This window comes from Myiozetetes cayanensis, unplaced genomic scaffold (assembly GCF_022539395.1).
Source record: "Myiozetetes cayanensis isolate MyiCay16 unplaced genomic scaffold, myiCay2020 scf6-25, whole genome shotgun sequence".
Classification (NCBI taxonomy): Eukaryota; Metazoa; Chordata; class Aves; order Passeriformes; family Tyrannidae; genus Myiozetetes; species Myiozetetes cayanensis.
In genome coordinates, this window is record NW_026087853.1 from 12,257,344 (window position 1) to 12,272,989 (window position 15,646).

General features: G+C 35.3%; 1 protein-coding gene across 2 annotated transcripts in view; it reads right to left on the minus strand.

Annotated features, from left to right (window-relative positions):
- The window catches only part of AK7 (adenylate kinase 7), a 33,040-nt gene that overhangs the window by 15,947 nt on the left and 1,447 nt on the right, over positions 1 to 15,646 (minus strand). For both annotated transcript variants that reach the window (XM_050336786.1, XM_050336785.1), the window contains exons 3-12: positions 14,989 to 15,097; positions 13,834 to 13,928; positions 12,845 to 12,955; positions 8,087 to 8,170; positions 7,422 to 7,510; positions 6,823 to 6,913; positions 4,086 to 4,163; positions 3,176 to 3,325; positions 1,613 to 1,741; positions 1,182 to 1,314 (exon numbers count right to left, since the gene is read on the minus strand). In XM_050336786.1, coding sequence (XP_050192743.1) covers positions 1,182 to 1,314; positions 1,613 to 1,741; positions 3,176 to 3,325; positions 4,086 to 4,163; positions 6,823 to 6,913; positions 7,422 to 7,510; positions 8,087 to 8,170; positions 12,845 to 12,955; positions 13,834 to 13,928; positions 14,989 to 15,097 — 1,069 coding nt within the window. The remainder of the gene's footprint in view (positions 1 to 1,181; positions 1,315 to 1,612; positions 1,742 to 3,175; positions 3,326 to 4,085; positions 4,164 to 6,822; positions 6,914 to 7,421; positions 7,511 to 8,086; positions 8,171 to 12,844; positions 12,956 to 13,833; positions 13,929 to 14,988; positions 15,098 to 15,646) is intronic.

The window sequence follows — 15,646 nt, forward strand, 5'->3', positions numbered from 1 at the left end:
ATATGACTGTGCACTAATGCCAGCTGGCTCCAGGACAGAGCTGGCACTGGCCAAGGAAGTCAAGCAGAGGTGATAGTAACACCTCTGTGATAACACATTTAAGAAGAGAAAAGGTCATTGTGCAGAAGTTAAATGTGGCCAGAGAAGAGAGGATTGGGAACCTGTGAGAGCCCTGCAGACACCCAGGTCAGCGAAGTGCTCCGGGTGCAGCCTGTGGTGAAGACCATGGTGAGACAGACTGTCACCCTGCAGACCATGGAGGTCCAGGGGGGGCAGAGGTCCATGTGCAGCCCATGCAGGAGGCCCACAGGGAGCAGGTGGATGAGCAAAAGAAGGTTGTGACGGCATTGGAAGCCCGCCCTGGAGCAGGCTCCTGGCAGGACCTGTGGACCCATGGAGAGAGGAACCCATGCCAGAGCAGGTTTGCTGGCAGGACTTGTGACCCCACGGGAAACCCATGATGGAGCAGCCTGTTCTTGAAAGACTGCACCCCATAGAAGGGGCCCATGAGGGAGCAGCTCATGAAGAACTGGAGCCCAGGGGGAGGCTCCACGATGGAGAGGTTCATGGAGGACTCTTGCCTGTGGGAGGGACACCAGAGGTAGGACTCCTCTCCCCAGGGAGGGAGCAGCAGCAGAAACAACGTGTGGTGAATTGACCACAACCCCCATTCCCATGTGTTTATTGTGGGAGGAGGTAGAGAACTGGGAATAAAGTTAAACATGGGAGAGAAGGGATGGCAGAAGGTATTTTTAAGATTTGTTTTACTTCTCATCATCCTGCTCTGATTTTGATTGGTAATAAATTTAAGTAATTTCCCCAAGTTGAGTCTGTTTTGCCCATGACAATAATCAGTGAGTGCTCCCTCCCTGTCCTTATCTCAGCTCATGGAACCTTTCATTATATTTTCTCTCACCCTGTCCAGTTGAGGAGCGGAGTGACAGAGAAGCCTTGGTGGGCACCTGCATTCAGCCAGAGTCAAACCAGCACGTTAATGTATAACATAAAACATTGTATTTTATTTTTAAATAAGGTACATACAAATGGAAAGGACGTGATTCTTGTTTTTAATAGGAAGTAAAAGTTCTAGAGCACAAATTTGTTTCCTGATTTTCCATTTGCATAGGGTTGCAGTAGTTGTCTTTAGTATAGTATAGTAACTATAATGTTGTATTTCCTACCTTTATTCAGCTCCATGTTTTCTTTTATTCCATCTAATAACTCCAGTGCTGTTTCTACATTTTCACCCTCCTCCTCTGCCTCATCTCCCCCCTCCTCTACTCCAGTGTCCTGTTCTTTAGCCACAATTTTCTCCTAATGACAAGAACAGAAATATGACTAGGCTCAGAAATTCCATAACCAACTTATTTTATACACAGATGTAAAAAAAGAAACAAAAAATGAACAATTCCTTTCATGTATCTCTTGAACAGTGAGATACTGAACAATCCTGTCTCTAAAAAGAATTCAGTGCAACCCCCAGAAGTGATCAGTATGTCAAAAGATATTTCCATTCTATAATAATGGGGTTATAACTAATTTTTAAATTATGCCAAACATTTTAAAATCACAGAAATTAAAATAATGGGAACATTAGAAATCAGCAACGCACCAGATGTGCAATTTTTTCAGAAATCACATCATCTATCTTAATGTAATGTAGCCTGTAATGTTTGCAGAGCTCCTCAGCAATGGTGGATTTGCCAACCCCAGGAGGACCATGAATGTAAACTTTGAGAGGCTGGAAGAGAAAAGGTGAAGATATGACATCATTCAAACAATACAGATGTTTTTTATGTAAAAGAAACCATCTTTTTAATAGGACTAATAGCGATTATAATTAAAAGTGAAAATATATTTTGGTTCTATCAATTTATTTATTTACTGCTGAATATCTCCTCTATCACCCACAGTCTCTGAGTAAGCCAGTTACTTAAATGTAGAATTTTACTGCTGGAGAGAAAGCACGTTTCTATTCAGTAGACTTACAGACCAATGTATTGTGGCTAATTAATGTTTGAATAATCCAAAGAGATGAAATACAATCCCACAGAGAGGATGCAGTGAATTTTGGAATGAGGTGGCAGATATTATATTATAAACATGCAGTAGTTCTGTTTCCCAATTGTGGTAAATTTGCTGTCACCACAATGATTATTTTCACCTCAAAAATTTCAGATCCATCACACTCTGAAGATATTAATGATTTCTAATTTCAATCAACCAGCCTGAGGATGAGTAAATGTAATTAAGATTCCAGTATACACTTACTAAACATATTATGCAACAAACTCAAAATCATACATAATTAGCTGCCTCTCTTACTTTAGTAAATCTGTCAGCACAAACTCTGAAAATAAGAGTAGTGACAGAGACAGTCTAGACAGCCTTCCCTCTCTTTGTTACTTGGTAGGTCTATATTTTGTACTGATTTTTTTTTTAATTAGATGTGTGTGTACTCAGATACAGTGGTTTAACCCAAACATAGATCTGATAATCCTTTCAGAGCTATGCAGGGACTTTAATGAACAACCTTGAACTCTTATTTGAAGTCTGAACAAGATTTAGTCATGCTGAACACCTTTATCATAGCAATCAATATTTCAGTGTATACAAGCATTTTCCTTCACTTTTCAATAAGCCTCCCTATACAGTTGAATAGAGAAGTTCTAAATATCAAGCTAACTCAGGAAACAGCAAAGTTACCCAGTAAATTATGCAACAGAGCAGGGTGAAATGGAGCCTGCATTGCAACTGAATATCCTGATTCACTAAATATAAAGAAGGACACAAAATACTCACCTAACTATTGACTACTATAAAAAAACTTAAGTAAAAGATACACTTATTGCATTCTTGAAGCAAATACACCAAAAGCACCACTGCATAAATAAATTACCTTCTGAACAGCAGCTTCTCCATCATTAAGCTAATTTGCATTTACAGGATTTCAGTTTTAGGCATAAAGGAAATAAAGCTTAATTGTTGTTTTAATTAATATTGCCTCTAACTTCTACAATTTCATTTTGGGGTTTTATGTTCACTTATTTTGCATCGATGTCAGTTTTCTATGTATTTTTACTTAAATAAATTAAAGCCTGTGTTTATATAACTATTTCTCTTGGGGAGAATGAAAGAAAGGTGCACTTTAAAATAGTGTTCAGCAAAGCATTACCAGTAATCCTCGACTTTCCTTGTATTCCTTGACAACTTTTTCAATGTTCTCTATCAGTCCTGCCTCGGCAACCCAGTTAATGTTGAAAGCCTCTTTCAGAACAGTAGATTCCATTTGCAGGTTCACAAGCAACATGTCCAAATTCATTTGCTGAGGGAATAAAGCTACATTTATTTACAGACATAAGCTATGCATGTTAAAAGAACAGTTAGCTGAAACTAGAAACCAGAATGGACAGGGACAATACAAAGAATTAAAGCATAGGGAAAGAAGGTTTATGCATAAAGCAAAACAGACAATTTAAGCTCTTAAAAATATAAATTTTCAATATATAATTGTATTTCAATGTTCTCTTGAACTATTAGAACATGAAGCACTCAGCAATTATTCTGTACAATGTAAAGGTTTCTTGTAATCCCAAGGAATCACCTCTTCCATAAATTTATCAAGTACCATCTTAAAACTATTTGGATTGTAATTTGTTCATTTCTCCTATGAACAGTTAATTCCAGATAAATAGATGAACACAATACAATTTATGTATGCTATGTTCATCACCTTTAGAAGCACTTTATTATTAACTTATTTTTTTCCTATTTTTATGATTTGGTGTAGGTTTTGCCAGAGTGCTCCAGTATGGTAAGGGGAACAGCAACATCAGTGCTTTAGTGTTTTGTTTTGTTTGTTTGTTTGTTTGTTTTTAAATCAGACTATAACTCCTTAAAGTAGCCTGTTCTATGATGGTTATATTTTTCTTTGTAGATTTTCTAAATTTATAGTATACATTTTTAGGCATATTTTGGAGTTAAATTTTTCTGGTGAAATAAAAAAAGAAAGTATATATTTAATGACATTTTACTTTTAAGTTTATATGCTTCACTGAAGTAATAAAAGAAAGAAAAGTACTGACTGTTAAATCTTTGCTCAGGAATGCATTTTCTTTAGGAATCTTCTGAATTTTTCCTGGTCCAACATTTTTACTGATGCACTATCAAAAATAAAAACAAATAAACAAACAAAACCAAAAACATTTAACAAATCAGATTCGTAGACAAAAATTCAACAGGATTCTGTGAATAAAATGTGTGCTTTAAATTTTATGTTACACTGTACCTGAAAAATCAGAGTACTGATTTGAAATAGATCTAAGAATAGTATATTAATTTTAATGTTAGCATTAAATAGCTTTTGTTTGCTATATGACACTTTCTCTTTAGTACCTGCAATAAAAAAAGTAAAGAAACAACCCAAAACCACTGAAATGTTTGATGAAGTTCTTAAGTCAATGTACAATTTCCTAGTGCTTAAGATCTATTTCGAGATCTATATTATCTGCCAGCACTTTTCACTTCAGGTTCCTGAGGTGTTTAACTCTGTTAACACCCAGGAAGGGTTTTCAGATCAATGCCACTGATAACTCTCCATATATCATCCTCATTTCATCATTAGACAGAAATTGTTAGTTACTCCTACAGCCCTTTAAAATAGATGTAACCCCATTAAATTCCATAAAATCATAAACATTGATATAGACCATCAGATCAAATCTACATACGTTCCAGCATTCTGTCTCCAATGATGTCAGTTAGTGGACACCTAAACTAAAATAAGCATGGGAAAACTCATATGATACTCCTTCCAAATACCCTTCTAATCTTCCACTATTTTCAGCTATAATTCTCAAGGTGTTTCTCTCCCATGTGCCTTTCCAGTCTTCTCCTGGGCTGGTACAGATAACTCCTGTGCCAAGATAACTCTCTTCAGCACTCTCTCCACTGGCAATTTCCCATCCACAAAACTGGCCACCTACTCCTGCCCTCCATTTCCCATTTCTAAACAACCAAGTAACCAATGAAAGGACACAAATCACTCTCTTTGGTGTCGAGCTGCTTCTCAATAGGTATTGGTGAAACACTCCTTTGGGAAAATCAAGTAGACTACATCATCTTGGTCACCCTTACCCACATTGGCTAGTCATAGAATAGAACTCCAGGAGATTTGCAAAGTATTTGAGAGCACCTTTTTGGAAAGTATTTCTTGTGAAAGCATTTTACAAAAGTGGCAGTGGCTCTTCCCAAATAGAATCATATGCATATGGGTATCCTCCAATGCATTTAATTTGTTATATTTTCTTAACAATGTATCTGGTGGTTAGCTGACGTTATTAGGTAGACTGGTTTGTAATTCCCCAAATATTTCAGGAACCTCTCTTTTTACATTGGCACCCCATTTATCATGCTTCAAGTCTTCAAGTGCCAGGACAGTGATGAACAGCAGGTTGTATGTATGAATTTGCAATTCAGAGGTATTTCATCCTGCAGCTATTTGAGTCATCTTCAGTGAATGCCATAAGAATCTGGTGACTTCTTTGTGTTCATTTTGCCAGTGCATTTTATAATCTTTTCTACAGTTACTTTAGTTTTATACAGATCCTCTAACATGTTATCCACAAAGAAATCCTAAAGCATTGATAGGCTTCCAAATTCTCACCCCTATTACAAAGTATCTCTGCTATGTCCTTGTCTTCCAAAGTGATCCTTTTACACCATAATCCTCAGTTTGCCTTATAGATTTTCTGTCAGGCTTTTCCAATTCTTTGAAAAAAATAATTTTGAGTCTTTCCTGATAGTTATGTTTTTCACTTAGCCTGCCAGATTTCATGTTTGTTTTTAAAAAATTATTATTGTTATTTTATTTATTGTTTTATTGTATTCATCTGAACTTTTTGAAGTCTGTCATCTTGTTTTCCTCAACCTACAGTTTAACTGTGCTAATTTTCATTTTCACTTTTTCAAACTTTTTTTAATAAGTAGATGAAAGGGACTTACATGGCTAATAATGTAAGTTTCATTAGTCTCTACCCTTCTCCTACAAGTATTTAACATTTTTAATTTCTTTTGCGACCATTTTTAAATATAATATTCTTTCCTGTGGTTGACCGCAGCTTCAAAATTTATTTTGACCTTTGCTTCTTTTGTAGGAATGTTGACTAACTGTATTATGGTCACTCTTATACAATGGCTCTTCAACTACCAACTTTTCAATGAGACCCCGTGTATTTACCCAAACCAAAGCACAGAAGTCATCTTCTTGTGAGCTCCCTAACACTGTGTTCCATTAAACACACTTTGATACAACAAAAAAATTGGGCTTTTATGTTTGGTCCTTATGTAGCATTTGCCCAATCTACATAAGCAAATCTCCTGTGAGTTGACTCTCATTGTCACAGTGTATAGTTCACATACTTCTGGACTTAACTTTAAAATGTTTGGAAAAAAAAAGGTATTGTTCACAAAACGAGGGGAAAAACATTGTAAAGACTTTGAGTACCTGATTACAGTACTGTGAATCCCATAAAAATTCACCAGAACTTTCTTAGGTAAAGTTTCTCCTTAAATTAATGATAATACCCCAAAAGTTAGTTCTACAAAATCAGGTCCAAGTAGTGTATTCTATTCAAAGGGCAGAAGTCTTGGAGGATTTCAAAATAATCTCCTATATAATTTACTGCATAAGATAATTCAGGAAGACCTTGGAACTTCTACTTCATTAAAATGTATAGTTTTTAAAACCTTACAAATCTCTTCAGAAGAAGTAAAAAAAAAAAAAAAAGATTCAAAATCTCATACCTTTATCAAATCTCTTACCTTTATTAATTCTTCAAGTGTGTGCTTGGATGTATCCACTGCAAGCATATACTGAACTTCTGGTCTGTGGTCTGCTACATTTTGCAACACTCTGAAACACAGCAAGTAGGGCCAGGGCCGATACTTACAGAAGCATACTTAGCTTTCCTTGTTAAATAAATTTCAGGAACATTACCAGGAGTCTACAAATTCTTGCAGAACATTTCAGAGCGTGACATTTTCATATATATTTTACTTAATAAAGCATGGTTGGATATTTTGTTTGGAAAGAAGCTGAAAGAGTAAGAAGCAACATCTGTAGAAGGGGTAGAGTCCACAATCCATTTTCAGTTCTGTGCCAGTTAATTGGTATTGCACTCTAGATCGGGTAAGGCTCATCATTTCTTAAAAGCTCAGCACCAGTGCAACAGTAGGGTAAGGTTTCCAGAAGGCACATCTGGTACTAAAGAAAGTGAAGGCTCTCTTTGACCCAGCAAAAAGGGCCAAAGAGTGACCTTAAACCAACCCACCCTGTTTAAAAGCCTCAATACTCTCTCATGGATTTGGATTTGTGATCTAGCTGGTATCAATTGTTGCCCAGGGGAACTTCTTCCACTTACGCTGCTAAATCAAGAATATGAATGGTTGGAATATAATTCTTTCCATCTTCAAAAACAGGTATTTCAGGAGTCTCACTAAGCCAACACATCTGAAAATACAGAGAATAAAGTGAGAAGAAAAAGGTTACTTTTAACTGGAGTTTAAAAAGGAGCATTTATTTACTAGGGAAATCTATATATTCAGGATTTAAAGTTCAGTTTATTGAGTGATTAATAGAACTGCAGAAAAGAAAATTTTTGGAGAAATACTGATTGGCAGCCTACTGAAAGCAAGAGACCTTTTTTTTTTTTAATTTTTGAACATGTTTTCATCTTGAAAAATGTTATTTTGTATCCCCCAAAAGACAAGTGCTTGGGGAAAAAAAGAAAAAGAAGACTGCAGTGTTGAGAAGAAAGACATTTTTCTGGATTCCATTGATATGGCAGACATGTTCTCACTGTAAAGTACATATGGAGATACTGTCCAAAAACTACAGAAAAATCTAAAACCAAGATAGACCCCAAAAGGTGAAAACCAGTTTCACTGTAGCTAAAATATTTAAAAGGGATCAAGTCATCAGTTCTGCTCATGAAAGCATTAAGCTTATGATACCCAAGCTGCTAAAGATGCGTTCAATTCCAGTGCAGTGTGCCCCTAGAAATTAAATGATTCTTCAAATGTCTACCTTAAAAAAATAGTGGAAGACTCCTTCCTCAGCTCCGTATTGATGTCCTGAGGCAACAACATAAGTTGAAAATTTGTTTTTGTTCTGTGAAGTAAAATCAGCAAGAAAGTTTTTATTAAAATCTGGTACTGCAGTTAGGATACAGGCTTACACTGAACCTTGATTACTTGTATACTAAATATACAAAATCTATAAACTATATTTCTTAAAGTTTGTAACTAGATCACTTGTTGCATATCCTGCAGTCTCTTATTTCCTTCAAAAAAAGGCCCATTGCTCAGTCAAAATTGATCTGTCTACATTTGAATGGAAATTCTAAAAAAATTTAAGAGTTGGAAGAACTGGAAGTTACGTAAATCAAGTAAAGGAACAGGATAACTCATGCTTCAATTTTCTATTTCCAAGAAAAATAATTCTGAAATCCACTGAAGCTATTTTTTCAATCGCAGTATATTTGCATTTATCTACCTAAAGGAGTGAGAAAGGCTGGATCAACGATTTTACAGTTTCTTTACTTTCATTTTGATACACAATTCAAAAAAATAAATCTGTGAACTATTTAAATGTTTTCCTAACCATACATCACGATTAACCCACATATTTTTGCTGACCATTATTGTGTAATACCATAAATTTGCTTGTCTGCTTGGACATACATGATACTGCTTGGATCAATGGTAAGAATGGTTTTAGAGAGAAAAAAGAGATTTTTAAATCATTTAAAGAAGAAAATTTGTCGAGGAAGTCTTTTAAATTAGGACAACTAACTTTGAAATTTTTAAGATAAATCAACATCATTAAAGAGTTGTCATGTTGTAAAGATCCTAGACATTATATATTTCCATCATACTATGTAAAAGAACCTGCATTTACCAACAGTGGGAATAAATGCACAGAATTGGGATCTACATCTTTTCTGTTGAAAAATAAACCTTTTGTTATTTTTATAATATTTAAGGAACATAAAAATAAGGAAAGTCTTAGCCAATCTTTAATTATATCAGCAAAGCATCATATAAAGTGATGACAAGTTGTAACATCAGTTCATTGTATCTGTGTGTTTTTATCTAACCTACTTACCATGTAAAACTTTGTGATAAAAACTACCTCAACTCAGTTGAATTCAACTCGTTATTAATCATAAGAAACACTAAAATTAGAAGACATTACAGGTAGCATAAGAGCTTCCACACTGTAAGGACTTAAAGAGCACAGTTTCCTGTCTCAAATACTGTTAAGGCCACAGAAGGACTTTGCCGTGAGATAATCACAGAAGGGAAGGACAGGATGGCACTAACTCCCAGCCTGGTCGAGGTCAGATCTTGTTGTCTCATCCTGGTTAATGCATCTGGACAAAAATTCCCACTGTGCCAAACTCTGTAAAGAAGCAACTGCTCACACATGTATCAAACAGAGATCACCCCAAGTTTTGGGACAGATGGCATCAGCGGCCACCAACGACCATGGAAGCCCCTCCCCAAATATGCCTCTGTGGATTCCTGGAACTTGGGCTGTAAATTAAGCCACCACAGTAGGAACTTGAGATAAGATAGAAGCAGTACTATTGTCTGGGTGTTATCTCCCCTCGTCCTAGGGTGAGGTTTGCAAAGCCTGGGGAGAAGAACGTGGCACTGATAATGGACACAGAGAACACAGAATTTAATAGCCACAAGGAAAACCAACTCAGCAACTGTGCTTACATCAGCTCTGACTGGGTAAAAGGTAATTCCATCAGGGGGGATCACAACCACCAACTCATGGCCACCTAACAAAGAAACCCACCAGAGAAAGACTGAACATGGGACTAATTAGCATTGGAAGCAAGGGAATCATTTAGCCAATACAATAAGAGAACTGTGCAGCCAATGAGCATTAATTCCTTTGTTTGCTAAAATGTGAAAAGTTTTGAATGGCCTTGGGACCCCCATCACCAAGAAGCCCAAGGTGAGGAAGGACCACTGGATCCATGGGTGATTAGCATCTCTTCTTGATTTCTCTGTCCCTCTCCTCTCTTTTCTCTTTCTTTCTCTCTGCCTCACATTAATTGTTAAGTAAAATGGTGTTATTGACTTCAGCATATGGTCTCGTTTGCACCCAAATTCGAGGAGAGGCATCTCTCAATAATCAGATCTTAACACTCACCGAGTTTTCTTGGGTAGTACCATGATAGATACTGTTTAACCCCTAAGAGCAGCAGCTCCCAGGGTTGCTCTGCAAACATGCCCCAAAAGACAAGTAATAATTTTCATTTCCTAGCAGGAAAAACCTGCTTCTTGTGAAAGCACAGGAGGAGCTATTTCTCATTTCCCCTAAAAAGAATGTAACGCAGGATTTTCTTCTGTGAACCTTGTGCTAACTTCTGCCACTTGTGGAGACAAAACAGTTTGGCACCAAGTGCTATACGTCGCTGAAATGTAAACCTCTAAAACAGGTTGAAGTCCTCTAACAATACTTACTTAGTGTCACAAGTCACGCATATGAGAAGGTACTCCTTGGATATAGTTAATTTTAAAAATGAGGTAATACTTAGGCAAGCGCAGTTCCAGCATGTTTAGTCCCAGGTGAAGTGCCACGTTCCCGTGTAATATTCATTAAAGCCACTAGATGTCACATTCTAGCTGGAATCATCCATTCTAGGCTGTGCTTGTTTTATGTTTGTTTGCTTTATTCTAATAAATTGCTTGAAGTGGGAAACAGGTCTAAATTAATGGGTTCTGGAACTGTGAGAACAGAGCTGAGAGATGAAGAGCTTTTTTGTTTGTGGTAGACAGATATTTCTCCAAGGATTCTGAATTCGGCAGGAACCCAGAGTCAGCAACTTCTGAGGGAAGCTACACAGCCTGTAAGCCCTGCCACAAAGGTAAAAGGTAAAAAATTGCTAGTGGTAAGCAAAGACTTCTAGCTCACAACTCTTACTGGATTTTAATCAAAAAACAGGTGGAAGATACACTAACACAGGTGGATGAAATCTTCCTTTGACCAACAACAGCCATTAAATTGCACTCTAAACAGACACTAAGGCAAAGAAACCCTTCTATTCTTGGTGCAAGGTCTTCTCTACCTGACTGACAAGATTGATGAATCCTGATATTGAATCCCTCTCTTTGTGGGCAGTGGTAACACTGTAATTTCTTTCATTGATGGTACATTCTCTAGATGCCACTCAGTTTAGAAATGAGTAGGAACTGTAATCCAGAAGTCTTGAGCCATCACAGGAAGATAATGTTGATCTCCTGGGAAGAACAGAAGCTCTGGGGCCTTCCTGTTCCAAAGTACTGACACAAACTACCCAGGGGCACTGATACCCATTGATGCCGACTGGAGTTCTGGAGGAAAAGGGTTCCTTTTGAAAGGCCTACAGCAGGTGTGTATTGAAAATATTCAAGTTGTCTTTATCATGGACAGCTACATATTGTTCCACTGTCTTCTCAACAGATGTTCAGCCCAACAAACATTCAGAAGCTAAGATTAATTACATTAATGCTTTTGTTACACAGTGACTCAGTGCTTTGGACTAGTCAGAAAAGTAGAGTCAATACTTCATCTGGGTGTTAGTTGTAGCAGAAGTTATTGCAAGGTTTGATGGACGTTTACAATCTTCATGTTTCTAACATCACAAGTACAAAAGTTGTTTCATGGTCTTATAACTCCATGTTATCACAGTCAAAGAAAAACTAATTCCCCACCACATGATTTTTCAAGCTGCAAACCAAATTTTACTGGTATTCTATACTATTAGACCCATGTTAGAACAGAATATAATGTCTAGCGCTATTTTCTCAGCAGAGCATAAGGTGGTAAATGTATACTCAAATCAGAGCAAAGCTTTCTTCCCCCTCTATTATTACCCTGACAAGGTTCTGCAATGGACACTGAATCAAATTGATTATGTGAGACTGCTAACACGTGTGAAGAATGACCAAATGACATGTTCACCATACAGTGTATTTCACTGTCTTCCTAACCTCCACAGTACTCCATCACTAATGATAACAGCATCCATTTTCCTGAATTGTGAAGCATAACCTGAGCCACTGTTGGTATTTATTTAGTAATAGTTCTTAAATACAAAGTTCTTAAATACAAAAAACATGGTCTGCTCTCTAGTAAGATTAATAATCTAATCAGATCAAAACAAACAAAACTGAAAGAAAGGATTTTAAAATATATATAAGGTGGTAACATATATTTTGGTTATTCTGGGTCAGCTCTATGGCTATGATTTTAAAGTGTATTATAGGGTGGAATAAAAGTCAATAAGCCCTTTGCTCCAAGAGCACAAACTATCCAGGAACAAGCTAGGTATGGTCAGAACATCTTTTGAGTATTTAAATGAGACATAATACTAACACAGCTTGTTAATATTTAAAGATGCAACTTTTATTTAAAGCTGTACTGATACCCCTTTCCTTCACTGTCTTTCATCCTCAAGTCTTTCCCCACACGAGCCCCAGTTTTGATTCTCGCTGATACAACCAAAGAAACAGTATCTTTTTTAGAGGAAATAAGCTTGATTTACTCACTAAACTAAAAAAGACAGATTTTGGGATTTACATTATGCATACACTTAGATTTCAAAAGACATTCTAGTATTTTCTATACTACTATATTTTATTAATTATCGATGTAATCAACTTTTATAAAGAGAATAACATTTTCTTAGAATGTATTCAAATTATTGGTAATTTCCACTAGTAAGATAAAACTATAAGTAAGAAGATAAAGTGATTTATTTTTATAAATACATTCTTTACATACAGTTTTTCCAAGTTTCACAATGAGTTTTTCAGCATTTGTGTGATCCACAAAGTTTGGATGAGGTTTTCTTTTGCGATAATCTTCATCAGTAAAAGGAGCCTCAGGATTTTCCTACAAACAAAAAAAATGTGACTTATACATTTCTTAAAACAGAACAATTTTTGAAGGCCTAGATGGTTAAAGTAAGTTCTTTAACAGTATTTTTAAATCTGTTTTAGCTTGGTTTTCATTTGAAATTCTTAAAGTTTCTGAATCTGATGCCTGAGGGTCAACATTTTGAAAACATCATTAGTTCAATTTCAGTTTTCACAGATTTCACAGAATATTCTGAGTTGAAAGGGACTCACAAGGATCATCAAGTCCAATTCTTAAGTGAATGGCCCATATGGGGATCGATCCCATAACCTTGTTGTTTTCACAGTAGAACACTTTTAACTTTCTTATATTTTAAAAACCATTAATTTTTATTACACAAGGTTACAGCATTACACAAGGTTGAAAAACTCTCTGTAACACTGAATTTGAGAATTGCAATAGCATACTCCAAAGTGCCTAGCATGGTTCCTGACAATGCTTAACGTATATAGATATAGAGATGTATCTATTGACCTGACTATCCACTGTTAAAAATATGTATTTTATTAAATATATAGAGTAAATATGGGATTTCTTTTAATGACTGGAGGACAGTGCATACTGTGGTTAGCATAGGTCTTACCTCTTGACCAACCAGCCCCTTATATCTTTCTGTTTCACTGTAGCCCAAGGCCTAAACTTCTCTGTCAGTGGAATACATTTAACAATTTTGGCAGTAAGTAATGATTCAGGGAGAAAGAATCCTAAAAAAAACCCTCACTTGCTGACACTAACTTTATTAGCTATCATTGAAGTACATACCTGAAACAGATTGTATAATTGATTTTGATGAATATTTTCCATTAAATGGTAATATTTGGTTAAAAAAAGCTTAATGTTTTCATATTACTTACAGGGTCAGTGGGTTTTGTATTTGCCCAGGTCATTATTGTTGAGATGAGGATGAACAACTTTGGTTTTGCAAAATTCTCTATTTCCTTATGTAAGGCTGTTAAATGAAAGCAGGGAGTTAATTTATTTTAAATTGCATTATTCAAACTCTATTTTTGCATTTATATAAAGGTCCTGTATAGACATTCATATCTTAATTGTCTATGTGGTTTGTATTTTTAAGCAAATGTTCTTTATTTAAGTTAATATAAAATAAAGATAATAAATCAGGAATGAAAAGAAATAAAAAAAATAATGGTAATAAAGAATCAAATCACTGGGAACATAATCTTCAAGAACTACATATTATGGGGAAAAAATCCAAACAATCTATATTAGGAAATGATTCATCTTTATTGACTGCTGAGATACTGAAAGGAAATAAAAAGTGTATGTTTTTCATGATAGAAAAAAAGAAAGAGCTACTGAATGCAAGCATATTTCCTTATTTTAATATCAAACAAAATAATTTTTGTTAAGTAAATGATTCTCTTATCCAAATACACTATATATAGCTACTATATAAAGAATAATATTGCACTGTCACTATAAAAGGATTTCAGATGCCTATTAGAATTTGAATGTAGCAATCAGGATAAAGTTTCCAAAAAACTGATAGCAGTACTTTTTATTGGAGTTTATATATATATTTATATAATATATATATTTATATATTTACATATATTTTATGTATTTACATATATTTACATATATTTATATATATTTATATATATTTTTATATATTGGAGTTTATATACTCAAAATCATTATATAAAACATTCAAACATTCTTTTAATATCACAGGAGCAAATTTTCTACCCACCTCTCAATGCAAATAGATGAGGTGATGGTTAACAGTTATTTAGGGAAATAACTGCCTACAAAGCTGTGTCATTTAAAGAGTTGGACCATACCAGGACAGCTTCTCTCCTTTCTAAACATGAGAGGGCACTCCATGGTTCCTTGCTATTTAATCAATTCATGCAGCATTTCTCCATCAAGGAACCCAGTTTTATATTACAGTGAACTATAAATCCCTCATAATTTCATTACATTTCTGACAAATTTTGATGGCTGTACAGCAACCAAATTTCTATTCAGTTGATAGCTATACTAACCAGAAGCAGCCCACGTTGCTTCCTCGATTTGATCTGTATCCTCAGTGATATTATATAAAACAACCTCACACTCAAGCAAGTGATTTAAGAGTTCATCTCGAGGAGAGACCTGAGGGAAAAATAGTTACATTCTGTCATTAAAAACAAACAAACAAACAAAACCACAACAACAAAAAACACCAACCTTTTCAAGTTTAACTTTCAGGTAGAACGTGGTTTTCTAACACTACAATGTTGGAATAATTCATAAGACAGTTATCAAACATTATCTGTCAGATACAAGGAAGCTGATGAAATGTAAATTAAATGGTAAGAGATTTCTAACTTAGAGTACACGTCAACTGTAAACATTTAATGGTATTTTGGGATCCATATCTTTAGCGCAATTGTGAGTCTCAAAAAATATCTGTTACTTGTACAGCTATTTTAAACGTATCAGTTGGCAGAATGAAGAAAACATAAAAAATGTCCATTTCCTTGCAAAATAGCATCCTGTAGTTTTTGTTAAGTGAAGATTGTCTGTATTATTTGAGCAAGCCCAGTAAACACTTTGGGCAAAAGCAGTCGTTAAAAATAAACACCGCCAGCTATAATTTTCTGATTGAACAGATATGCCTGTATAGACATTTGAATCAAAACTTTCAAATGTTTGAAGAGA